Source organism: Musa acuminata, chromosome BXJ3-9 (genome assembly GCF_036884655.1).
Source record: "Musa acuminata AAA Group cultivar baxijiao chromosome BXJ3-9, Cavendish_Baxijiao_AAA, whole genome shotgun sequence".
NCBI classification, from domain to species: Eukaryota; Viridiplantae; Streptophyta; class Magnoliopsida; order Zingiberales; family Musaceae; genus Musa; species Musa acuminata.
This window is the reverse complement of record NC_088357.1, coordinates 42356625-42384160: the sequence shown is the minus strand read 5'-3', so window position 1 is coordinate 42384160 and position 27536 is coordinate 42356625. Positions and strand designations below refer to the sequence as shown.

Sequence of the window (27536 nt, the reverse complement as noted above, 5' to 3'; positions counted from 1 at the left end):
CATATGAAAATTTATGACATTCATGAAAGATCCTTAAACTAGCCAAATTTATTTAAATAAGAACTAAAATAAATTGATCTCCCATCATTAGCTTCTACTGTATAGCAAGTCCTTCTTAGTTTATAAAACTGAAATATAGATAAATCTTGATGATAAAACATCTTATAACTAAATATAGATTATATTTATCTATATAGATAAATATAGATAAATCTTGATGATAAATTTTGTCACTCAATGGGCAACCTTGTTACCATCCCTGAAGACACTAGTAATACAAAAACTATCAGAAGAATCCAACAACTATTATATCTACACATTACAGTCTAAATTCTTCAAGGACAACTATTATATCTACACATTACAGTCTAAATTCTTCAAGGAGATGTACAGTTCGTACCGTTGATCTCTATAAGTTGTTTCGAGTTACAATTAGTTTGAATGTCTCCTTATATTGTTACCTTACCTCCCCTCCCCTCTAATAAAGATGATCGGGGCTACGCGCCAATATGAGACTTGGTCATGTTTTCACCTCACTAGTCATCCTTTGTATCTCGAATTGTTGCCCTTGACCACCTCCACATGTGTATTTACTCACCTTCCTTCGTTACTTACAACTGATGGCAAGGGTGCATAGGTCACACTGGACTTGCATCATCAATACTGTATCACCAACACTCTCCTTAACCAATCGTCATCCATGACTAAGGATAAAAAGGGCTATAGACAACGATGATTAGAGTTAGCATGGCTAGCTCGATGATGATTAGGATTGGCATGGCTAACCAAGATAAAATCATTATTTATGAAAAAATGGGATCATCATTATATTTTTTAAAAGTTGACACTTTGCAAGAATTTCTAAAAATTAGAAGTTTTTTTTAGAATTTGGCCTGCTAAGATAACCACACCATACAAAATAACCATATGTCCAAGAAGATCAAATATTCACTTACTAAGATAATCATAGTTCATCTTATTTTATTTTTTGAAATGATCTAATAAGTTAGTGGGTGAATAGATTCATAAATAAATATTAATAAAAAATAAAAATAATTCTTAAGGTTCGTGACACTCTTTATCGCTTTCTATCATTTACATTACATGTTTATTATTATTTGTTTACATTATGTTTTGCCATGTTTTTAGGTTAGTCTAGATATATTTTTCTTGACACTCAATCAAGTACAGTCACCTTCTTAGGAAAACATTGCACGTCCTGGATTTGCTCTTTCCCAAGAACCTAATCCATGACAAGGACCCAAGAAAGATAGGCTCAGAACGAATGGAGAGTGGGCCCCGCCCCTCGCCTTTACTAGCGGAGGAAGCTAGTGGGAGCAGATGGGTGGCGTGTGTTTAATGTCCTGCACAAAATCCAACCCACCACCCCCATCACCCGTTGCATGATCCTCGTGTCACCCCTCTTGTAATCCGCCCAATGTTGTTCCGAACCTGCAAGAGTAGCAGACACCAGCCTTATAAATAGAGTTAAATCCAGCATTGCGAGTGTGGGACTCAGGTGCTGGTGACTTCTCCGTTTTGATGCCGAGTCGTCATCTACCCTGCCATGCCATGTGGAGACATGCCTGCTAAATTACTGTGACTAATTACATTTTCTGTAGTTAATTATCTTTAGTTTCTCAATCTTTATATTTTAAAAAATTACATTGACATCCCTATGAAAGTTAATTTTATATTTTAAAAATATTTATATTCATTTACCATAATAAAGTTAATTTTACTAAAAATATAAAAATAAAGGATAAAATATAATTTTAATATTTCAATTAATGGTGACGAATGGTAGCACCGTTAGAGATCACAACGGGCTATTATGAATAAGAAAAACAATGGTAAGAGATGAGGGATACTCGATAATTGCATCGACGTCGATGCGGTTGCAAATGCAGAGCAACGTTGCTCTGCATATGTATCAATGGTCTTTTCGTCACTTGGTAATTACATCAGTACCGTGTAGAGCAGTCCTCATCTCTCGTTGTTATTCTATTTATCTTTCTTAAATTGTTATTATGAATTATGGTCTTAGTGGAGAGCGGATGTACTTGATTTAGTGCCAAGAAAAATGTACCCGAACTAAATTGATAAAACATAATATAAAAAAAGTAAACATTTAATATAAAAATAGAAAGTGACAAAGAATGTTACCAACCTTCAGAATTACTGTTGATAAGTGAATATTTTATCTTCTTAGGACCTATATTCATTACATGAAAATTCCTCACAATTTTTTATCGCTCGAAAGATTTTTAATAATAATATATATTTTATCACTAAAAGATCATAACTAAATCTTTTAAGATTATAGATTAGTCACAGTTTTGCCACTAATATTATCAAAAAAAAAATTTATATTTTGTGATGATAAATTATGATTAGTACAAGAGTGAATTCTCGAAAAAATATGTAAGTTTACGAAATTTTTTTTTTTGCATAGCATCCCAACTTGAAAAATTCTCATATAATATTTTTTTAAATGATAATCCTACTCTTATCAATCATTGTCCTCCACTTGTCAACCATCTCCTTTTGCCTCGTAGATTACCCTCCTTTAGCCGCCTACGCCTATGTACATGTGAGGGTTGGCCCCGTCAATCACCCCCCATGCATGCGGGCAAGCCCCGTTGGTTGTACCCTCCCCTAGTTGTCTGTGCCTCTACGTGCAGGTTATCATATTGGTTGTCCCCTTCTGCACACATGTAGGTAAACCCTGCGAGTCATCGCTCTCTCCTCTCCTAACTATTTATGACTCAGTGTGTAGGCTAGTCACCCCCTTCACCCACACGATGCCCTTGGGGTCAAGTGAGGGTGGGCATAACGGAAGTGACAAAGGTGGTGCAAGGAAGAGGAGGTGGTAGTTCCAAAGATAAGTATAAAATAACTAGTTCCAAAGGCTAATATAAGAAATTTTTTAAAATTGAGGTGATTCATAAGAAATTCACAAAGTTTGGAACATTTTTTCAAAATTTCACTCATGTTACAAATGATATTTTTATTGACGGATATTATTATTACTGTCACTAAAATAACTATCCATGTCAAAAATATCACATATTTTATCACTAAAAGATCTTAACTAAATCTTTTAAAATGAGATATTAGTTATAGTTTTATCACTAATATTATCATGAAAATTTTAGATTTTGTGATAACAAATTATGATTGTTACAAAAGGAATTTTCATTGACAGATATTATTATTACTATCACTAAAATAACTATTAGGGACAAAACATATAGTATATTTTCACTACTGTTTATTTTATAGTACATTAATTTTTAAGTTTAAATATATATCAAATTTAAATAGATATATGATCTGGGCCGTCGATTGCAATCTGGAGCATCGGACCGTCGAGTGCAATCGGCAGCATAGTTGCACCTAAACCTCATCCGTGAAACCCAAATCTAATCGTACCGCGAACGACGTCTCCCTCCCACCTCAGGCGTGAAACCCAAATCATAGGAGCATAGGAGCACCGCGAGGCCCAAAGCTCATCCGTGGATGAAACCTCAGGCGTCTTCCTCCCATTTCTCACCGTTCGACCCCTTCTCTTCAGCAAACCCTAATCCAAAGAGGAACAGAGAAACCCATTGGATTTACGGAAACGACGAATTCGGCTCCAACATCGAAGATCAACCTTGAATACGAGGTAATAAGCCATCCCAACTATCCTCTGGCACCCATTGCATCTTGCCATCTACTATAAGGTCAAATAAACATTTGGTTTATTTCTTTCTCTTGCTTCTAGTGGAGTCAGTGTTGCATCCGCGTCTTCACGATCTGAAGAAGAACAGGATCAAGTGAGTTTAGTAGGATACGCATTACAAGTTCGTCGCCATGTCGTCGGGGAAAAGGAACAACAAGGAGAAGATGATGCGGCGCAAGTAGGTGATTCTTGTGTTTATGAAGATTTAGTCACTTCTCTCTTATTTGCTCTTCTGATTGTTGTTATTTATTTCTCCGTTCATATGGTGTGATATTCTGTTGGATGGACCTTCTTTTGCTTCGTATTTGATGATATTATGAAGCAAATTGGGGAAGTTTGATTGACTTGTTTGGGTTTTCTAGTGATTTGTTATATGCATGCAAAGATTCGATGTGTTTGTGTTAAAAAAAGCAACATTTTTTGGTGTTATTACATTCGAAACATCTACTTGTTTTGGGAGATGTATTTAAGGGTCACTTAACTGGTGTTAGGTTGAGGAAGTTTTCCTTATTCTGTTTCCAATTTCTAGTGCTTAGTAAGGTGGCATGAATCCAACCATTTTCTGTGTTGTTCAAGAATCTAAGCAAACCATGGCATCCTGACCACCCACCAAGCATCTCTGTGAACAAGCTTTGTTCTACCTTTTCTGTGTTTTGGTTGTCAGATTTCCAGAGTTCAGCTTTCATCATGAATCCAACCTCTGTTCCATGAATCTTCTTCACCATATCAGCAACCGAACTCGTTTCTAGATGCCGCTGGCTGCAGGCAACAGCGACGGAGCTCGAGCGTTGCTTCCTCTTCTAACAAACTTTGATACCGCCAGCTGCAGGTAACAGTAAGATGGTGACCAAGAATCGAACAAACTTTGCTTTAGTTCCAAGGGTTGATCAAAGAACTCAACTGTTGGCCTAACCATTCCCCTTCCTCTTCTGTGCTTTGTTTATCTGCAAAGCAAACATAGATCTGCTTGGCTATCAATGACCAACTCCTAATTGACAGCAGAAACCTTTGCTTTCATTTTGGTGATTCCAGAGGGATGAGTCGAGAGGGATGTTTTGGTGTGGCTACTAATACTGACATGTAAAGGATCAAGAGATCATTGGCTCATCACATTGCGGTACATGTTTGTGATGTGGTTGGCCTCTAAATTCCTAATAAACAACATGGTTGATACTGGTCATGCATGGATTTGGAAGTTCAGAATTGTTGGTGAGGCAGCAGCAGCCTCAACCCACTGGGAGTTGAAGACAGTTTGATCAACCCATTCTGTGATCGTACCAAAGCTGCTTAGATTTAGTTTTAATTACAGAGACATTGAAAAATAAATAGTTAGCTTTTCTTTCATAGATTAATGCTAAATGGTGAAGACGAGGTTTGATCACTGAACCATATAATCGATAATAAGTTATCGGTTAAACTAGTTGACTTCTTACAAAATAGAAAAATTAGGATGATGTTATAAATATTAAATATAATATAAGTAAGTTTAATGCATCAACATTAGTTTGCAATCGATGCCATGGATAATATGATAAGGGATTGCCTTCCAATGGGTTCCATTTGGGTTCGGACTTGGGATGCTTTTTAGTATAGGCATAATAAGAACATTGGGCTTGGGCTTGGGCTTGCTATGTCTTGGAATTAATTTAATTGGTCCATTATATTTCGATAGAGTCATTCAAATGTTTCACTTTCATTCCGCATGTAGATTGGTCTTCTTAGTTCATTTATCTCCCCCACAATATAACTCATTATTCTTATTAATATATCATTTTTCATAGGTTATGTGCTGATACTATGAGTTTGCAAAGGTACAACAGGAGAAAATGCAAAAAAAGATAATAATTGAAAGATTAAAGGAAGAAAAAAAGAGCTAATTACTAGAATAATTTTGGCTTAAGGAGAATACAAGATAAAAAACCTCATACTTCAACACGTCAAAATGAAATTATACAGTCGAAAAAAATAAATGTAATATCAGAAAATAACTCAGTTCATTGGTCCATTCCACGATAAAACCATTATAATTTGTTGATCACTTTTTACAAGTCATAGTATATAAAGAAAGAATAATAAGAAAGAGTTACAATCATATCAACATTAATCAAATAAATTATTTCTTTCTTTCTTTGAGAATATAAATTTCAAATTTGACTTGTCAAATAATCTTCCTAACCATTTCTGTTAGCTAGATAGTCTTTTTCCTATTTTTAATCATTTACTTTTTTTTTATAATTAATGTAGAAAAAATTGAACATATTCTGGATATTACCATACGAATATTAATGATTTTCTCGATGTATCCTTAGACTAGACAAATTTATGCAAATAAGAACTAAACCAAATTGATCTCCCATCATTTGCTTCATCCTGAGTTTATAAAATTGAAATATAGATTAATCTTGATGATAAAACATCTTAACTAAATCAAAATATTTGACATCAAATTTAGTGTAAGACAAGTTCCAACAAAAAAAAAGAGTATTTCTTTTTTAAAGAAGCAAGAAAAGAGAAAAAAATAAAAGATAATATCCCAAATAATAGGATAAGAAAGAAAATAATTACCTCATAGGATAAAGACCTTGCAACTCTGTGCAACTTAATTCATGGATCCATTATCTGTCCTTTTTATGGGCCTCAAATAAAAAAATAGTAAGAAAAAATACAATCATATAAATGCTAATTAATTATTTTTTTTGGTTTTTTTCTAGAGAAGTGAGCTTCTAAATTTGCTTTGTCAAATAAATCCTTTTTTAATATTTCTTTCTTGTGTTTGATGATTCATTTCCTTTTTTTTTCACAATAAATCTAGGAAACAAAATTAATAATATTCTAAATGTTACCATGTGACAACTTATGGCATACACAAAATATCTCTAAACTAACTAAATTTATTCAAATAAGAAATAAACTAGATTGGTTACACAACATTATGACCCCCAAACTGTTATGTGCTACATTTGAGATTTAATACTTCCGACTAAAAAAAATAAAAATTGCATATGATAAATAATATGAGATCTTCTACAGCCATGATTATATAGAATTTGCTCTATAGTTTTTGAAGAACACCTGCAATCATAATATAATGACACCTTCCTATTCATCCACCAAACAATTTCACCCTACATAACAATCTTACATGGTGATGTGGATTGTCTCTGAAAGTTATATTTATTACCAAACCACAAGACATTTCTACATGATGGATTGTTGAAACACTATGATTTATTAGTTAGGCATATTTGCAGATTTGGATGATTTGAAAGTGTAATATCTGGAAGTTTCAGTGATAATTTAGGCTGATTAACTTGATACTTTATTCCCTAAAAAGAACCCAACAAAAAAGAAACTTGATATGTGCTGGTTTGTATGGAATAAGGACTAATTATCCCCTATCGACAAGGAGTATGAATGATGCTAATGGGATCAATAAATAAGTTTCCTCTGTATCTTAGTCTTATTCTAGATCAGACGTTTAAAGCCAACTTAAGCATGGAACATAGCTGAATCAAAATGAATTTTTGATGCCTGGTTTCGTAGTGTTGTGGAATTATGAATGCTAAAATAAAAAAAAACAATGAAATTTACTTAGTTGGGTGGAGTGAAAATGCATTATGGATGATGTGATTGAGGCACCTAATTTGTAGAATCTTACTAAATCCTCAGAACTTTTGACTCTAATATGTATTGATGTAGCTTGGTTAGCACTTCCTTTTCCTTAAGGAACAACTTAAATTGAGTTATATGAAATTTGATTGTCAAACTGTCGGCATGAACATTGATTGATTAAATCATCCCTTTTTGAATATCAAATTATAATGCCTACTAGTTGCTCAGAGACAGACTAATAAATCCAAGCTTTGCCCCTAAAAGTCTTGAAGTTCTTATGTACACCAAGAACACACAAAATCTCACCTTTTGCCATAAAACGTGCAGCTAAAATGATTGGAGGTAGAGAAAGCAACATTGTTATACTGAAGCAATATATATATGGATGGGCAAGTTGGTCCTTCTTGATGTTAGCTGAAGTGATGGAGGTTGTGAAATGTGATGGACCACTTAGACAACACAGCAAAAAGGCTAAAAAGCATCACTTTCCAGGGGACAAGGAGACAATGTATTGACAAGCAGGAAAGGACCACTGAACTAAGGTTTGATGGAAGGTGGAGGAAGAAAAAATGTGACTACATAGCTGTACCTTTACTTAATCATTCTTGGATGATGATCTCTTCTTGAAAGGGAAGCTTTGTTGTTGGTTACTGTGATCACACTCCTATGAGATGGAAATCATACAGATTCTTCTACCTTTGAGTACCAAAGAGTGAAGACTGCCAACCAAATGGTCACTAAACACAGAGAATGAAGATAACGTTGGAATTTTGACCGAATGCAAAAGATTACAATTTATTAGGTTGATGTAAAAATTGACATTGTAAAATTAGATTAACAAACATCTGAAAGCAAAAAATTCTGAATAGGCATCTCAGACAATAACAATAATGATAATGATACTAATAACAAAATATTGAATAGAACAACGAAATTATATGTTCTTTCTTAGACAAAAATGGAGAAAAACTAAAAAAAAAAAATTTTGGTAAAGATTTTAGCCACCGATACTTTGAAACATTACATTTTTCTCGATGGAATGACAAGATCAAACAATGTTTATTATGAATTAGGAACACATATTATCTACCTATACATCTCAAATCCAGCAGATAAGTATAGAGAAAAATTTGTTTCTTGTATTTGTTTGAGGCTTTCTCAAGTAAAGATGAATCTCTGATTACTCCTTGGCCTTGAAGTCCATCAAGGTAGTTTCACAATACATAGTGCAGCTGAGAGGCTTGTTGTGGACTAGAATTTATGGTGTTGGTAGTCATTTCTATTTATTGTACCTCTAGAATCGTTTATAAATTATGGAATATGAGGTCCTTGTGAGCTTTTCTCAATTTAATTGGTGTTACGTTTGCAATAAATGCTTAACTTTCTATTTACTATCGAATTAGTTAAAAATGATCCCTAAATCCTTTTTCCTTATTGCCATTATGCAGTACTTCTCAAGTCTCATGTCCATGATTATTAGTCACTGCTCAAAATTGACTGATTTCTGATGGCATTTTAATCCAATCTTTGTAGTTGATTTCAGCAATGGATTGACATGGACACCCTGCGCAGCTTCCAACAAAATTTATTGCAAGTAGGCAACCAATTGCTCTGAAATTTTAGCTAAAAACCGATTAATCTCTTTCTTAAAACATTTGAAGTATATTTCTACCGCTTGTAAGGCACTGTTCTGTGTAAAAAAATTATGCAGATTGTTCTCTTCTTATGATCATCTGATACACTTCATGATATCCCTTTCTCTGTGACTGTTGCATCAGAACAATCAGTGATGATGGATTGAAGCTCCTCCAGTCGCACATGAAGACATTAGCAGGGAAAATGATATCATGTTTTCTTTTAGACACTAGCAACTCCAGCTGCGTATGAAGAAAAGGTCATCAGATATGTTCAATCAAGCAGCCAACTCTTGCTACCTGACTGGAAATTTTGGCCTTTACGATGTTTTCTCCCTTGAGAAAAGATGCCGTGACATGATCAGATTTTGTAATATGAAAGAGGAAAAAGCAGACTATAAAAGACCATCAAAAATAATAAACAGGGATTTGAATGTTCCTAATTTAACTAGAGCTATTGCTTGATGATAAAGATCAATGTATCCGATTCTGACTGTTCTTGGTTTTTTCCTAGAAAAAGATACCAACCATTTCAAACAGTGCCACTGACGAGCAAAAAAGATATCACAGGAGTTAGGGGTCAGTCTGTAGATGATCACTGCCATCAATGAGGAATTGATTTGATGGTGATCGGTTGTCTCCACACCATAATTGATGAGTTCGTTTTCCATGTCTCTAGTGGAGGTAGGAAAACAAAAGGTTAAGGAGCTGTAAAATATATGTGCAAGTGGATTACAGTTAGTCATGGAGATGATCTGGTGAAACCAAGTGGAAAGTGGCAGGTGTTGGTGGGAAATATCTCATGAATCCTCACTCTTTCATCACATATCTTTCTCTTTCCATGGTCAGCTCACACCAGAGAAAGTGAAGAACAGTGCATAAATTTCCTTAAAGAAGAAGACAAATGATTCTTGCTTCTTGCTAAGCTTGCAGAAAGCTAGTATTGGGAAACAACTAGCAAGCAAGATCTTCCTAATCTTTTCATCCAAATTACCCAATCTCATCTTCAATGATGGAAAATAGGATTTGGAGAGCCAGAGAGGCATCTCTAGTCGGCAAAACAAGGTCAAAAACCAATCCATCTGCATCCATATCTATCTACCTTTTCAGTAATGATAGAAGCCACCTATGAGCACAGATTACAAAGTTCAATCTCTAGTCCAAAAGAGCAATGATTTTTGACTGTTTGACACTTAAAGCTGCATGACTGATTTCTTCAGGAACTTGGAAGAGTAAACTGCTGGTCATGATCAACAGATCTAGAGATCATTGTGTACATCCATGTCAAAATTGGTGAGTTGTCCTGCTAATAGTGCCAATGCAGTAATTAGCTGTTGTGTTGAGCTACATGCATCTAATTGACATATTGTTTGATGAGTTAACAGTGTGGGCTAGCAAACTAATCATGCACCTTAATATTAGGACAAGTAGAACCTACTCCACCTCATAACAGACCATAAGCTCTAAATAACTAAGGAAAGAAGATATAATAATGGCTTGCCTTTGTCTCAATGTTGTCTCCTTTGCTCTGGTTTTTGTGACTTGAAAGAGGAGCCACTATGATGTTTCCGTCTCTAAGGAGGCACGCAAACAAGCCAATCTCACGTGAGATGGAAGCTCTTCAAGTCCACATCTAAGAAACTTCACATAGAAAATGGAAGCACAGAAGGAGCTCTACTCATCTGTGGTGGATGATATGTTGTGGTGATGTAGTTCATTTGGCACAGAAAAATTAGCAACATTGTTTCTCTCTTAAGTGAATGCCTCCAGTCAACTACAGGAATTACAACTGGACAAAATTGTTTGAATTGAAATCTTTTGATCAGAGTGCAGAAACATGTTGGCTGTGTAAATTTCTTCATTGTCTACTCAAAATATGTCACTAAAGAAGAAACTTCTTTAGCACAATAATCCGATATCAATCAAACAATCATGACATCTTCAGTGGTTACTTGCAAATACATCTTTGATTCATTTCTATCACAACACTGGTCTCAGTGCATGCACATAATTTGCCCAAGAACTGTAGTGGTTGGTGAATAATCACCAAGATTATTTATAAAGGAAAGGGACATGACTGAGATAATGTGTCTAGAAGATTTGGCAGGTGATCTGAATTAATCAGAGTAATGTGTGTTGCTTAAACATTTAATCAACTTATAACATGCACAACATGGAAATATAATTGCTATGTTGGAATGGCTCCTAACACAGTCACATTCAAGGCCATAAGACAGACCAGAAATAAAATTTCTCCCTGTCACAACCAAAGATGATGAGATGGCTACATTTTGTGTGCTATCATCAAATAGGGAAATCAGCATGATTCATTGGATTCTCAGAACAGGTGTACAATGACCTTTCATCCTCAAAGAAGCCAGTTGAGGACTTCAATGGACCACCAATTACAGTGATTCCTAAGCTTTATACCTCTGCTAATCCTTACACTGTTCAAAAGTATAATAACTGTTGGTAGATCATCTTATTCAATTCTAAGCCCTACTAATCTTAATTTTCTCCCTGAGCAAGCCTGGAAAAAAGATGAACAAATTCAGCATTGCAGGTTTCAATTGAAATCAGTATGTTCAGATTGTTATGTTTGTATTCACATGGATGACATTTGTCTGCTCTTCTGATACTTGTTAATTTCAGTAGTGTCACTAGAACTGATGCATGGAGGTGTGTTTTCCTGCTAGATGTAATTTTCAGTGGTTACATAGTCATTTAGAGACCAGAAATAGCCACCAAGATCAGGTCAATTTGGTGAGATCATAGGGAAATCTCAGAGGAAAGGGAACACTCAGTTGCAAGATGCTGTAGCATTTGACTTGTGGAACCTGACACTATCTTTGCTTTTCTTAAAGACCAGAAAAGAAAGTTGGTATCACTGTATCCTGTAAACAATGTATCACAGTGATCATCAGTGAAATGAATGCTTCAATTGATTTAGATGAATTTTATGGTGTAGAAGAATTCTCTATCATTATTTTCTTGTCATTGAGAAAAAATTGTACAGGTTAGTGAAGCTTCACAGTCATTGCTCCTAACTGAAGCTTCTCTCATAGATCACCAGCATCCTTTGAGAATTTTTTATTCACCCTCTTCCTTCCTACTTCCTACCACTGATGTTATCTTAAATCCCAATCCATTGCAGTGCAAGAACACCAGAGACTTGCTTAGGACTCACTGGATTTCTTCACCTTCCTCTTCTTCCTTCTCTCTCTTTCTGTGTCTGTTTTTGATTCTCCCTCCCTCTCTTCCCCCTCTGCTTCATCTGACATTGAACCTCAAGCAGACCGCATCCACAACAATGGGACGGCATTCTTGCTGTCTCAAGCAGAAGATAAGGAAAGGCTTGTGGTCTCCTGAGGAAGACGAGAAGCTTTACAACCACATCATCAGATATGGTGTTGGCTGTTGGAGCTCTGTCCCGAAACTATCAGGCATTCTATAACTCTTCCTTGTTTCTGATCTTTTCCTTTGCTATCCTCTGAATTCATCAACTTGATTCAGAGACTCATCTTCTTCTCGCAGGATTGCAGCGCTGTGGGAAGAGTTGCAGGCTCAGGTGGATTAATTACCTGAGACCGGACCTTAAACGAGGCAGCTTCTCCCAGAACGAAGAGGATTTGATCATAAGCCTGCATGCAATTCTGGGCAACAGGTGACAGCCAAGCCTGGGGAGATTCTCTAAGAAGCTCGCAGTGTCGATCTTTCTCATGATTTGTGGTTGCAGGTGGTCTCAAATTGCGTCGCAGTTGCCGGGGAGAACAGATAATGAAATCAAGAACTTCTGGAACTCGTGTCTCAAGAAGAAGCTTCGACAGAGAGGAATCGACCCGAGCAGTCATAAGCCACTGAATGAGATAAAAGCAGAAGAAGATGAGACCAGAATGTACTGCTCAAACACTGGTGCTACATCCGAGGAGTTGCCGACAAAACCAGTCTTTGATACCTTCCCACTGGTCGAAATCCAGACATGTTTGGATTCAGTAGCAGAGGATAATGTGAATATCTACAACCAAATCCATCAAACTTTAGAACCATTAGGACAGAAGGAAGGATTATGTGACTATAGCAGTGCGTTGTATGTTACAGAGAAGTTTGGCTATGGAGAGAGCTCAAGCAACAGCTGTAACTGGAACTGCAGCATTGGATCTGAGATGAACAATGTGCTTGGAATTGAAGCCTTGAATTGGGCATCTGCTGAGAAGGTGGAAGCACCAACTCATGTGCAGATTAATGGTGTGGAGTCTCATGAACAAAGGTATAGTTCTTGGCAAGAGAAGCAAGATATGGAGAGTTCTGAAGATTACAACACCTATCCATTGATCTCATTGTCTCATGATCTCTCAGGGACATGCTTCAATGTCCCTCGAGGTGCATTGGCAAGTGAATTCAATGTGGACTTCTTCTAGAGTGACTCTTTGTTCATTCCATTTGAAAGCTTTTGGCATTATGAAGACTATAGAGAAATAAAGAAACTTCATACTTGCTCTTCTCAATTCCTTGAAGAAAAGTAAAGATTGAATGCTTGATATTTCTTCTATCAGATTCTTGTAGAGCTGGAAGTTGTATTCTAGTATTGTCATTGTCTTAACCATATCTCTATCATCATCATTGTCAGAAACATTGTATGTTATCATCTGTTTCTTGTCCCTCATGGATCCCATGTGCTCTGTGGCAACCCAAAAGGAATGACTCCAAAGCAAATGCACGAGCTGCTTGTCCTCTGCAGCGACTGTTGTCTCTTTAATGTGTCGATCGATCCATTTTCTATATCTATCTTAATGTCTATGTGAAGGCACATTTGGAATGTTCTGATGAATTATTTGCAATGAGTTCAATGCGCCGCAAAAGATTCAATGTCTTTGCCATAGGAACATAACAGTGACATTTCTTGATTATGAGTACCCCCACAATAACTTACCTGCAAGCCCAAGAATTGAGTTATAGCTCCAACAATCTCACATTCATCTTAAGTTCAGCTGGATTATTAGTGATTAAGGGATCCGACACATGGAGAATTCGACATCATATCCTCACCCATCAGATAACTTATTAGTTCGTCACATGTTGAGCACCACACCGACGCTAATAGTCGATAAATCTTTCCATGATCGACATATGATTTCATATAAATGCTTTTATAGTTAACTCCCCACGTAACTCTACAATTTTGGAAACTCCCAATGAAAAAATGATCCGAAGTACATTTCTAAAACTTTATGGAATAATTTGTATACATAATGCTTTTTTTCCCTTGAAACTAAAGTAACAGATGGACCTTTGTCGAGCATGTCCTTGATATAATTTTTATAGGATCATATTGAATCCACTCGTTTCTGACATCAAGCTTACGACAACCAGAATTTGTCATAATAATTAATTAACACAATGTGAAGCTATACTCTTATATTGTTTAACCTATTCTTTTGCAAAAGTTATGCGAGTTCTACTTTAATTAAAGAACATCTTAGGAGGATTCGACATCACCAGAACAGTGATTGAATTCAGCTGTTTGCATCTGATTGGTATCTCAAATTCCCAACTAAAAGGTTCATGTTAAACTAGGATTCTTTGGAATATATAAAAATGAATGATAAGATTGAACTATTCAGATGCCATTCCTCCCCCTGCAACAACAGTGCTTGTCGATTATAGGAGGCCTGTGATGTAATTGCTTTCTCCTTTTCCTACCATTGAAGAAGACATCATCTTTTTGCTGACTTCACTATCCTGTATCAATGATCATGAATGACCATGAAAGATGACAGATTGGCACTTAAGTAAGAATGGTCCGTGAAATGCAATAACACTAAATGAATTGCGAGCAATTGATCATTTTCTTGTACACTGATTGGGTACAAATGGCATTTGTTCATGGTTGGACGACAAGAAAAGCTCAAGTGTTTCTTGTTCTCATGAGATAAAACAATTTGTCCGACTTATATCTTTGTGTTGAGGCATCACAGTATAAGCATTTCGGAATCAGCAGTGTCTTCTCTGCTGTTCTTTCCTGCTGCTCCTCGCAGTGCAGAGGCCATGAACTAGAAAATGATCCGAACTCATCACTTCCCACTATTTTACATAAGGAAGCAGTCACTTGTCGACTCTTAATCTAACTCATCTTGCGATGTATTTAATCTACATTCGTGTGAAGTGCACGTTCTTGAACTCATCGAAAAGAATGAGAAGTACTCCTAATGGTATATGATGGAACAGTTAGCATCTGCATGCACATGAAGACCTCACCAACTTGTTTCTGAATTAGAATCATCCGATCAATAGAGGATTGAAAAGTGAGAAGATCTACTTACCAATTGTTGAGTATTCAAAATGTCAATATTCTTAGAAAATATTAGCTAATCTAAGTGACCATTGATAACAAGATTCCAAGATCAAATCTATCTTCACCAATTATCTCTTAGAAACAAATAATTGAACGAAAAGGACTCCTTTTGACTGAACAATTCATCGATCAAGTTATCAAAAATAAAAAACTTAACCTGAAGATGATTAAATATATGAGAAAAGATTATTATTGGTGGTTCCATTTCGTTCCATTTGTGTGTGCTAAAGGGTACGATCGATAATAAAATTATTTTTTAGTATTAATAAAATTTAATTGAACATGAAAGTACATATAGGAAAAAAATTGCAGGTGTAGCAATAAAATTTCTTGTCCAAATGACAAGATACGTTAAGAAGATAAATCAATGGAAGAGGATTCAATAAACTAATCCACACCACAAATGTATCATCAAATATTTCATTAGAAAAAGATAGATATATGCTTCACATTAACTTTCATTATAACTACACCACAAATGCTTTAGAATAAAAAGACCTCATACCCATAATAACTAATCTTGGAATATATCCACAATCATGTTTCACATCCCAATTAAGAAAAAAAAATACTTATTTAAATTGATTACATAATAAAATATCTAAACTAATCCACTTTATACAAAATTTCTATGTTCAAATGTCTATTGGGACAGATCATCGGTTGAGTATCTAAGACTTTACATTTTCCCATAAGGTTGGCATCTTCTGTTCCATCCGTTCATCACCTCACTAAACTCCAACTCTCCTTAAATATTATCAGAGGACCCAAGATGTTTAAGCTTGATTGATATTGACTTTAAACTTTCATCCTAACCACACCTTCAAAATATTCGGAGCACATATAGATAATAATAATTGACTAGATTAAGCCATATATGAGTTGAGAGCTCATGCGATAATAGAGATCCTCTTGAAGAGAACTCATACTAAAAAGTTTAAGCTATAATAATAGAAATCATATTTCACAGACATACTAAAAAAAAGACCGACGTCAATCACTTTAGATTAATGATGAACTCGAGTTCAAATTTGATTAATATATTCAAAATGCCATATGACAATATCCTTTGTAATCATGTAGTTAATTTTTTAGATTGTTTATAAGAAAGGAAGACGGGAGGAAATAAATAAAAAGAAGATTGCATAATTTTTCCTTAAGCCGAAGACTTGGAGTTAAGCTTAAGACTATCCTTTGCCTTCCTCTCCTCTCCTCTCCAAATCCAACTGACAACAGACCTATTATGATGTCTCAAATCCCTTTATGTTGGGCAAAGGGATCGAGATCGATGATAGATCATTGAAATTTGAACGTAGGAAATTTGTCCAGAGGTATGTGGAGATTGATCTCTCATCTCCATTTACTGTGGATTTCGATCGGTGGCCTATGAGAATCTTCCCTTGACTTGCTTTGGATGCAAACGAATTGGTCTATCGGGTGTACGATTGCAACTAGAAGCAGAGAGATGATCTTGCTGTGTTTGTGGAAGGAGTTGCACTGTCCAACAATCAAAGCCCTCCTCTTATTTGATGAATTGTAGGGTCCTATCAAAATATTATTTATGCATATCCAACAAAAATAGAAACAAATATATGTATTAAAGAAGATAAAGAAAAGACAAACAAAAGGAAAGAGAGAGAAAGATCCGAATGCTAGGCAACCAGACAGTCACCTCTCTCTTTCCCCCCTTGACCGGGTGAGTTAGAATAAGACATCAAGAAAGGATCCATAGATGATATCAACCTCTGAGACTTATTTGCATGAAGACTCGTCCTTTCACTCTGTCCCCTTCAAACCACCGGAGGATGTACGTTTGGATCATTCCCAACTTATATATTGGAAGCATATGCTGTTTTCTTTTTCTCATATCTCAATCTTTTTTTAATTAATAAAAATTATGGGATAGAGTGAATCAATCCACACCATAAAAGTATTTTTTTTAATATTACTTCTTTGTATATAAGTAAAAAGTAATTGAACATGAAAGTACACATAGGAAAGATACAGGGATAATAATAATATTTTTTGTCCACTTGACAAGGTACGATAGGAAGATAAATCAACGGAAAAGGATTCAATAAATCAATCCACACCATAAATGCATCATCAAACATTTCATCAGACAAAGATAGATATCTACTTGAATTTGACTTTCATCATAGCCACATAAAATATATTTCGGAGTGGAAAGACCTCATATCTATAATAACTAATCAGGAGACATCCATTATTGTATTTCACATCCCAATTATTGTATTTCACATCCCAATTAAAATTCAAAGAATTACGAGGAAGATTCATCAATCTTGTTCGCATTCATCACGTTATCATGTTATGACTTAATTCGTAGCCACACCATAAATGTTGGTGTGTGAGAACCTCAAATTTATAATTGATTCAATCCATAATTTATTAGTGCATTTGGATTCCACAAGTCACATTTCACAAATGTAAAAAGAAAAAAAGATCGACACAAATCATTTGGATTGATAGTGAGTTCAATTGATATATTCCAATTGTCATATGATAATATCCTACATATTCATGATTTTATTTTCAAGATTGTTAATAAATAAGAAAAATAAATAGATAAAAGAAAAAAATAGTATGAATTATCATCTTATAAGAAAGGAAGAACATGATATATAAAGAAGAAATATTATTTTATAATACAATTTTAGAAGTTTATTTTATCAAAAGATGAACAAATGAAACATATTGAATCATTTTTTGAGGTGATTTAATTTTCATCTTTATTAGTTACTTTTTTTTGTGTTTCTGTGACCTATGTAAAAAAACCAAGAATTATAATGGGATCATGATAAGAGTCTTATTTTTTACAAAATGTATGAGTGATTCAAGAATACAATTTTTTCTTAAATCGAAAGATTTCCCCTCTTAAGAGGTTGAGTGAGACATCTAAGAAATGATCAGATGAAATTAATTTTTGAGACTTTAGACTCGTTAGTTTTATTCCATCCCCCATCAAACCGCTCAGCACGTCACTAAGACTTCTCAACGCGACGTGTCAAGTGGGGTATGAAAACCCTATTGACATGACCAGATGTATGTTATTCCAATATTGATTGTGTCACCTTTAGTCATAACTCTTAGTGTGTACATTGGAATACTTAGAATGATATAATTGAGCAAAAGTGACCTCTATTGACGAGTCAACTAATCAGAAAATAATTGGTTGAGGATGGAATTTATTTTTATTTTATATTTGATGGATGGAAGTTTGGATCCTCCTCAACTTCATTGTTGAAATCATCTATTGATTCATTTTCTCATACCTCAATCACTCTTCTTTCTTTAATTGATCCAAAAATCACTCTAAAAATTGAATATTTGAAAAGAGATTTTTTTTAAAATTTCATTTCTATTTTCTAAAAAAAATACTTTTTTTATGTATAAATAATCAAACATGTTTTTTCTAATTCAACGAAAGTTGTCTATTTAAAAAAAAAAATTGAACCTGAAATTACAAATAGGAAAACCCACATATATGATACATTGACAGACAATTCTTGTCCACTTTGCCACGTTAGGAAAAGGATCTAAAATATCAATCCATTTATCACCTTATTAGAACAGGTCATCATTACTTTCCAAGAGATAAAAGATTGATATCTGTTTGACTTTGACTTGTATCATAATCACATCACAAATGCTTCAGAGTGCAATGACCTTATACCCACAATAATTATTTTTGAGATGTATCCAAATTAAACAAAATTTATAGTATAAAAAATCTATAAAATACTGTGCTTAGCTGTGGTCATTCCACAACGCATTTCCACCTTTTTAGAATGTTAGCAACAAAAGATTTAATTTAAATGACCTCGATGACTTGGACTCAGTTGCTTTATTGTAATATTCTCAGATAATAATTATTCATATTTAAAACATATATATATATATGTATAATTTTATATATTTATATTAATTATTCATTCTATCAGATTAACTCGTCGGTCCAATTACTGATTAGTAATGATCACATCGTTGTTCGACTGTAAGGATTGCAAGAAACATCGAGGAAGATTCGCCAGCCCATTCCAAACCATTTATCACGTTAATAGATGTTGGAGTGCCGGAACGGTATGTCAACAACACCGGTCTTTGAGATTGATCAGCCCTCGAGGAACGTTCAGTGTCATTCTATAAATGTATGTATGGAGCCACCTTCCAACCTCACACCTTAAACTCCATCATCTCTGAAAGCTTACTCAATGGCTGCTACCGGTGGCTGCAAGGGCAAATCTATTTGCTCAAAGCATGTCACTATGCTCACGGCCGTAATTATGAGCTTTGGAGTCATCTCCTGTTGTCTCGGCCATGGCGGGGGGGATCATGATGGCCATCTCGGGGCGAAGGGGGGAAGCTGCATAGAGAGCGAGAGGAGAGCTCTCCTAGACATCAGATCCGACATGTATGACTCTGGCGAAATATTCTCTACTTGGATCGGTGAAGATTGCTGTCGTTGGAGAGGAGTGGCCTGCGACAACACCACCAGCCATGTCATCAAACTCGACCTCCACTATCCTTACTCCTACACAGACGATTGGTATGATGAGGTTAACAGTTGCTTCGTGCAGAATGAGATGGGTGCGAATAAGGTAAATCCCGCTTTGCGTGATCTGAAGCATTTGAAATATCTGGATTTGAGCATGAATAATTTCTTTGGCTCCCACATTCCTCACATGATTGCTTCACTTGTGCATTTGGAATATCTTAACCTATCCAATGCTGGGTTTCATGGACTAATAACTCCTCAACTGGGGAACCTCTCCAACCTACACTACCTTGATCTTGGAGGATGTCGACATAGTGATCTACGAGCTGATGACCTTGATTGGCTCTCCCAAATTCCTTCTCTGAAATATATTGATATGAGTTTTGTCAACCTCTCTAAAGCAACTAATTGGCTTCACCAAGTTAATTGGATCCCCAGTCTCAATGTATTGAGCTTGAAGTGGGCAAACCTCCCATATGTTCCATCTCCTTTGCCCCATTTTAATCTGACTTCAATCATCAAGCTGGATCTCTCTGGTTATTCCAACTTGAATACAACAATTCTAAGATGGCTCTCTCATGCTAGCAGTCTTGCATATCTTGATCTTTCTCACTGCAGTCTTGTCGATATTGAGTCACTACAAGTCACTCTGGGAGCTCTGAGTAATTTGAAAGAATTGGATTTGCAATACAATAATATCAAAGGAGAAATTTTTAGAATAAAAATGAATGTGAGCAGGAGCTTCAAGCATTTGGATTTAAGTCATAATTCATTAAGCGGAGATATTGGACAAATCTTGAGGAGCCTTGGACCTCTGGAGTACCTTGCATTAGATGGTAACGAGCTCAATGGACATATTTCAGAAATAGTGAAAATTTTCTCAAGTAGCTTGCGATATTTAAGTTTGAGTTCCAATTACATTACCGGAAAAATTCCACAAACTATGGAGAATCTCACCAATTTGGAATTCTTGGATCTCTCGTACAATAACATTATTGGAGGTATACCAACAGTTTTTGGTAATCTCATTAACTTGGAGAGCTTGAGATTATTGGAAAATTATATTTCAGGACAAATACCAGAAACCATTGGGAATCTCACCAATTTGAAATACTTGGATCTCACGGACAATAATATTATTGGAGGTATATCAACAGTTTTTGGTAATCTCATCAACTTGGAGAGCTTGAGATTATCAGAAAATAATATTTCAGGACAAATACCAGAAACTATTGGGAATCTCATCAATTTGGAGAGCTTGAGATTATCAAAAAATAATATTTCAGGACAAATACCAGAAACCATTGGGAATCTCACGAATTTGAAATACTTGGATATCTCATTCAACAACATTATCGGTGGTATACCAATGGCTTTTGGTAATCTCATCAACTTGGAGAGTTTATTATTGCGAAAAAATAATATTTCAAGACAAATACCAAAAATTATTAAGAATCTCACAAATTTGAAAAACTTGGATCTTTCATACAACAACATTGATGGAAGTATACCAATGAATTTTGGTAATCTTATCAACTTGACGAGTTTGGATTTGTCACAAAATAAGATTTCAGGGCAAATACCAGAAACTATTGGGAATCTCCGAAATATAGGACGGCTAGATTTATCTGATAATATTTTTAGTGGGCAGATACCAGAGACCTTCAACAGACTCTACAACTTGCAAATGTTGGATGTATCACGTAATCACTTGACAAAGTTAGTATCTGGGACTCTAAATAAACTATGCAATTTGAGTTCTATAGATTTGTCCTTTAACCTTATTGGTGGAGAGCTAACAGATTTGATCGATGCTTTACCATATTGTAACAGTTTAGATATATATATTAGGGCTAATAATTTGAGTGGGATTGTCCCCTCAAGTATTGGTCAATTATCTGCATTACATGGATTGGACATCTCCTCAAATTTGCTGGAAGGCAACATCTCCGAAGCACACTTTTCCAAACTCACCAATTTAGTCTATTTGGACATATCTTACAACTCCTTGAACGTGATCCTACCTAACAATTGGCTTCCACCTTTTAATGCCGACAGTATTATTATGAGCTCATGTCATTTGGGAACTAGATTTCCTGTTTGGATTCAAACACAAACAAATTTGAAATATCTTTCTTTATCTGGAGTTGGACTCTCCGGTAACCTTCCAACTTGGGTTTCAGATTTCTCAACAAGTTTGTTGAATCTTAACTTGAGTTCTAATAACTTGAATGGCCCACTACCCACTGCTCCTCCCCCGGAAGTAATCGATCTCTCCAATAACTCATTTGTTGGACCCATTCCGTTGAGTTTTGCAAATGGCCCATACCTTCAAATTTTGTCTTTATCTCATAACAATATCAATGATAGTTTCTTTTCCTTTTTCTGTAATCTTAATTCTCTCCGAGTCCTCGACCTATCAAACAATAATTTATCTGGAGAAATCCCAACATGTCGTAAATCATTCCCAACTTCTTTACAATCTTTGCATCTGAACCACAACAACTTGTCTGGAAGATTTCCTTCCTTCCTGAAACATTGTGAACAATTGGTTACTCTCGATCTTGGTGAAAATAATTTGTTTGATGAAATACCAACATGGGTGGGAGAAAATCTTTTATCCTTGAGAGTTCTTAGTTTGAAGTCAAACCTATTTTATGGTACCATTCCAGTGCACATAGCAAATCTTACATCTCTCCAAGTTTTGGATCTTTCTTCCAACAATCTTTCTGGTAGCATACCTTCATCTCTTGGAAATTATAATGCTATGGTTGAGATACAACATGATATTACATCGTTGCTTCATCTTGTTGATGGTGGTTATTATGGCGAGAGCATAGTAATAACAGCAAAAGGACATGACATCCAATACACCAGAATTCTCTCACTTGTAACAAGCATAGACCTATCAAACAATAATCTTTCCGGCGAGATCCCAAGAGAGCTTACGAAACTTCATGGATTGCATTTCTTGAACATATCCAAGAATCATTTGAGAGGAACCATTCCAGAAAAGATTGGTTCCATGGAACAACTGGAATCACTTGACTTATCGATGAACAATCTCACCGGAGATATTCCTTCCAGCTTATCATCTCTCACCTTCCTAAGCCACTTGAATCTCTCTCATAACAACTTGTCAGGAAGAATTCCAACAGCCGGTGGTCAAATGTCGACCTTTCTTGGCGACCCGTCGATCTATGATGGTAATGAATACCTTTGTGGTACGCCACTGCCAGAGTGCCCTGGTGATGCAGCTCATCAAAGTCCAGCTCATGAACAGAAAGAGAAAAACGGTGACAGGCTTGAAACAGTGTGGGAAATTACCAGCATCGTCATGGGTTTTGTGGTTGGTTTTTGGAGTTTTGTTGGAACAATGATCATGAAACAGAGCATAAGGATTGCGTTCTTTCGATTTTTCGACAAGGCTTACGATTGGTGCTACGTGCAGTTGGCAGTCGGATGTGCAAGGTTAAAGTCCAAACGGCAAAGTGTGACTTGATCCATCGGTGGCAAGAACTGAAGAGTTTGCTGTTACATCTTAAGGAGGTCTCAAGTTGCTTTTCCAGTTAGTAATTCCAGCTCGTATGTTATGGTGTAATGTTGTCAGAATAAAGAAGGAAAGGGTATCGCAGTTGATGGCCTTTTGCTTCATTAGTATGTATGTATTTGTCCTAATCAGATCAAAAACTTCATCATCCGTCGTTCTAATCAATATGTTCAAGTCAGTCATCCCTACCGTTGTCTTTATGACATTATAATCAAGCAGAAAGAAGTATGCCGAAGAGCTTATTGTTACATCTTGAGGTCGCAAGCTGCTTTCAAGTAATGCTGTATGTAATCATCATGCAATGCTGTCAGAATAAAGAAGGAAGAAGTATCGAGTAATGCATTCCTTCTAATCTCTTCAAATACTTTTTTCTACCGTCGTTCTGTTATCGCTTTCCTTTCGATACATTGCCTCGTTAATTAGATGTCGACACATGCTTTTCTTTATGTTATTTTATATGGCAGCTTCTGTTGGCAATTTTTGTAGCTTTTGGTAGTCTTCTGTTGACATCCATTGCCATGCTCGATCTCTGTGGTTATTAGAACTCAAGTAATGCATGCATTCTAAGATGGCTCACTAATGGTAGCAGCCTTGCACACATTGGCAATCTTCAAAGTCTGCAGGTTTTACATCTGTCTCATAACTCTGTTACCGGGCAACTACCAGAAACAATTGGCAAACTCGACCTCTTGCAGTTCTTGGATATATCAGATCAACCACTTATCAGGGCAGATGCCGAGGACTTTAGGTTTGTCGAGTTGTAGTGGAGGAGCAGCCTTGTCATACTTACGTATTGAGGGCAACAAATTTAATGGCATTATTCCATATAATTTGGGTCAATTTTCTGGAATGTACAGGTTGGACCTCTCCTCCAACTCACTAGAAGGCGACATGACTGAAGCACACTTTTCCCAGCTCCTTCAGCTTGGAAAATTTGGACATATCTTACAGCTCCTTCAAATTGGCTTCCCCCTTTTGATGCTTCATTTATTGACATGAGTTTCTGTCATATAAGAACTAAATTTCCTACTTGGATTCGAAGCCAAACTAATTTGAGAAGCCTTCAACTATCTGGAGTTGGACTCGCGGGCAAAGTTCCAGCTTTGTTCTCGGATATGTCTACAGGTATACAAATATCTTAGCTCGTCCGACAATCATTCGACAGGAAATATTCCTTGTAGCTTTTCTACTCTCACCTTCTTGAGCCACTCGAGTCTCGTCTTACAACAACTTGTCAGGAAGCATTGCAACAAGCAATTTAAATGACCCCTCAATCTATGTTGGCAACAAAGACCTTTGTGGTACGCCACTGCCTGTGTGCCCTGGAGACGTTGCTTATCGAAGCCTACCTCCTGCAGCAATTGAAGAAGAAGAAGAAGAAGAAGAAGACAGTGATGGCGAGCTTGAAGGTGTATTAGAAATTACAAGCATCGTCATGGGATTCGTGGTGGGGTTTTGGAGTTGTTTCGGCATAATGATCATGAAACAGTCTCTAAGGGTTGCTCTCTTCCGTTTGCCAGACAAGACTGGTGATTGGGTCTTGGTGCAGTTGGCAGTAAGGTTTGCAAGGCTGAAGTCCAAATCGAGAAGAACCACATGAACTGTCGCAGGAAACTTGGGTGGCACATTTACCATTACAGCTTGAGATCATACGGTCATTTCCACCAAGTCGCCCATATGTATTATCGTGTAATGCTATCAGCAAAAACAACTCGAGCTATCTATGCTGTTCTATATATAGAACACTTGGGTGGCACATTTACTATTACAGCTTGAGAATATATGGTCCTTTCCACTAAGTCGCCCATACGTATTATGATGTTATGCTATCAGCAAAAGGACTAGACAGTCTCTGGTGTTCTATATATTTTTCATGTATTGTTTCGGTATATTGTGCATGTCCAACTGTGATCATTTTGCAACCGTTGTAATTAGGTATGAATTATCCTAGCTGATGTGCCTAAGAAGGTTTTTTTTCCTCCTTTTGTGTAACTTCTACTATTAATTAGCAGTCATCTATTTGGATGACCACTTGGATTAATCCACTAATGACATGGTTAGCAGCTCCCCCCTACTTAACACCTAATTCAACATAACTTTACAAGGAAAGCATACCAAAACGAAGAATATGATATATAAAGATGGACGATTATATTCTAGAAGCTTATTGTATCAAAAGATGACCAAATACAACATATTGAACCATTTCATTTTCTTCCTTATTAGTTATTTATGTAAAAAAAATTAAGAATTATAATGGGATCATGATCATAGTATTATTTTTTACAAAATGAATGAGTCATGCAAGGCTATAATTTTTTCTTAAATACGAGGAATTGGAGCAAGTTCAAAACTATCATCTACCTTCTATCTTTCTTCTCTTTGAAATCAATTAACAATAAAGACTTGTATATTTCAATAACCTTAAGTCAAAAGAATATTTCAAAGTCCTCCTCCATAAATTAATATTTTTACAAATAAGATTTTTCTTATTTTCTGTCTCTGTTTTAATTTTTTATTTATTATCAATCCTCACCCAATTACCCTATATATCAAGCATTTCTTTAGGATTACCTATGTCATATGATATGAAAAAATTTAGTTAATAGATTATGGAAATATGAGAAGTCGATAAATTGATGAGTTGTAGCGTTCCATAAAAATATTATTTATACATATCCAATAAAAATAAAAATAAATATACTTATTAGTTATGCATTAAGGAAGACAGAAAAAGAAAAAGAAAAAAAAGCAGAGAGAGAGGAAGGTGCACATGCTAGACAAGCAAACAGTGACCTCTCTCATTCCCTCTCCACAGGTGAGTTAGAATAAGACATCCACAAATAATCAAAATAAAAAATTAATTTTTAAGACTTTGACTCGCTCGTTTCATTCCATTCCCATCAAATCACTCGAACACTTCTCAACGCGACATGTCAAGTAGGGTATGAAAGCTCAATTGTCATATCCTGATGAATGTTATCCTAATATTGATTATGTCACCTATGGTCATGACCCCTACTAATTAATCAACTAATCAAGTAGGATGACTTTTTTTTTATTTTTTGAAGGATGGAAGTTTGGATCCTCCTCAACTTTTTGAAGGATGGAATTATCCGTTGATTCTTTAATTGATTCAAAAATCACTCGAAAGTCGATTTAAAGATTGAATATTTAGAATATTTTTTTTAGTGTTTCATTTCTGTGTGCTGAAGAGCAGGGCCTACTTTAAAATTATTTTCTAAAAAAATTAATTTTTTTTATATGTACAAATAATTGAAAATGGTTTTTCTATTCAATGAAAGTTGTCTACTTAAAAAAAAAAATTGAACATGAAATTACAAATAGAAAAGTCCAGAAATTAGAAAAAGGATCCAAGATATCAACAAGGAGGATCTAAGAAACCAATCCAATTATCACCTCATTAGAACATGTTGTTACTACCATCCCAGAGATAAATATAGATATCTGTTTAATTTTTTACTTTAACTTGTATCATAGCCATACCACAAATGCTTTAAAGACTTTATGCCCCCATTAATTATTCTTGAGATATATCCAACAAAGAAAATATAAACAACAGTTAAGAGAGAGAAAGAAGGCAACCAAACAGTGATAAAATCTCTCGGTTTCCCCCGTGAGTTAGAATGAGACATTAAGAAAGGATCGATAGATGATATCAACTTTCGAGACTTATTTGTAGAAAGACTCGACAGCTTCACTCAACCTTCAAACCATTGGAGGATGATGTTACGATCGTTTCGATACTAAAAAGAGGGGATGAATTAATTCTTTCGTAAAACTTTAATAGTTTAAAATTTTTTATTCGATCAAACCAATATCAGAAATGTATTTAAATTTGAAGTACAAATAAGAGTAGTAGCCAGTTAAATCAGTTTGTAATATAAGAATAAAAAGTAAAATAAAAATGCAAACTGAGTTTATAATGGTTCGATCATCGTAACCTACGTCCTCTTCTGTCGAGGCCATTGGTATTCATTAACAGTCTTCTTTCAATGGGTGAAGATTAATTTTCACAAGTTTAGGAAAAAACCTTTACAAATTACTCATAATTTTCTTAAATTAAAATCTAAACTTAGAATAAGAAGAGGAGAACTCTCAAATGATTATAATAGTATTTT

General features: G+C 35.4%; 2 protein-coding genes and 1 long non-coding RNA gene across 6 annotated transcripts; all 3 read left to right on the top strand.

The window, feature by feature from the left end:
* Positions 1-3442: 3442 nt before the first annotated feature.
* LOC135649532 (uncharacterized) lies at positions 3443-9467 on the top strand. The gene is made up of 4 exons (XR_010501299.1): positions 3443-3670; positions 3770-3905; positions 8873-8933; positions 9118-9467. It is a non-coding gene; the product is annotated as an uncharacterized LOC135649532 (long non-coding RNA).
* Positions 9468-11988: 2521 nt separating this feature from the next.
* LOC135648503 (transcription factor MYB86-like) lies at positions 11989-13618 on the top strand. 2 transcript variants are annotated; one of them, XM_065166256.1, is made up of 4 exons: positions 11989-12416; positions 12508-12637; positions 12710-12980; positions 13072-13285. In XM_065166256.1, exons 1-4 carry the CDS (start codon positions 12284-12286, stop codon positions 13138-13140), a joined length of 603 nt encoding a protein of 200 aa, XP_065022328.1. In that variant the 5' UTR covers positions 11989-12283; the 3' UTR covers positions 13141-13285. The 2 variants fall into 2 exon arrangements, with proteins under 2 accessions (XP_065022328.1, XP_065022327.1); XM_065166255.1 differs by having other exon boundaries at positions 11990-12416; positions 12710-13618.
* A 5806-nt stretch (positions 13619-19424) lies between these two features.
* On the top strand, positions 19425-25245 carry LOC135649186 (receptor-like protein EIX1). Of its 3 annotated transcripts, none has more exons than XM_065167352.1 (3): positions 19425-23728; positions 24011-24519; positions 24633-25245. In XM_065167352.1, exon 1 carries the CDS (start codon positions 19561-19563, stop codon positions 23344-23346), a length of 3786 nt encoding a protein of 1261 aa, XP_065023424.1. In that variant the 5' UTR covers positions 19425-19560; the 3' UTR covers positions 23347-23728; positions 24011-24519; positions 24633-25245. The 3 variants fall into 3 exon arrangements, with proteins under 3 accessions (XP_065023424.1, XP_065023425.1, XP_065023423.1); XM_065167353.1 differs by having other exon boundaries at positions 19425-24142; positions 24252-24519; XM_065167351.1 differs by having other exon boundaries at positions 19425-24519.
* The last annotated feature ends 2291 nt before the right edge of the window (positions 25246-27536 follow it).

Excerpts from the sequence above, each read along its gene's own strand:
- LOC135648503 (XM_065166255.1), top strand. The coding sequence starts at position 12,284 with ATGGGACGGCATTCTTGCTGTCTCAAGCAGAAGATAAGGAAAGGCTTG. Across the intron at positions 12,417-12,507 it reads CTCTGTCCCGAAACTATCAG|GATTGCAGCGCTGTGGGAAG; the intron begins GCATTCTATAAC and ends TTCTTCTCGCAG. Across the intron at positions 12,638-12,709 it reads CATGCAATTCTGGGCAACAG|GTGGTCTCAAATTGCGTCGC; the intron begins GTGACAGCCAAG and ends TTGTGGTTGCAG.
- LOC135649186 (XM_065167352.1), top strand. The coding sequence starts at position 19,561 with ATGGCTGCTACCGGTGGCTGCAAGGGCAAATCTATTTGCTCAAAGCAT.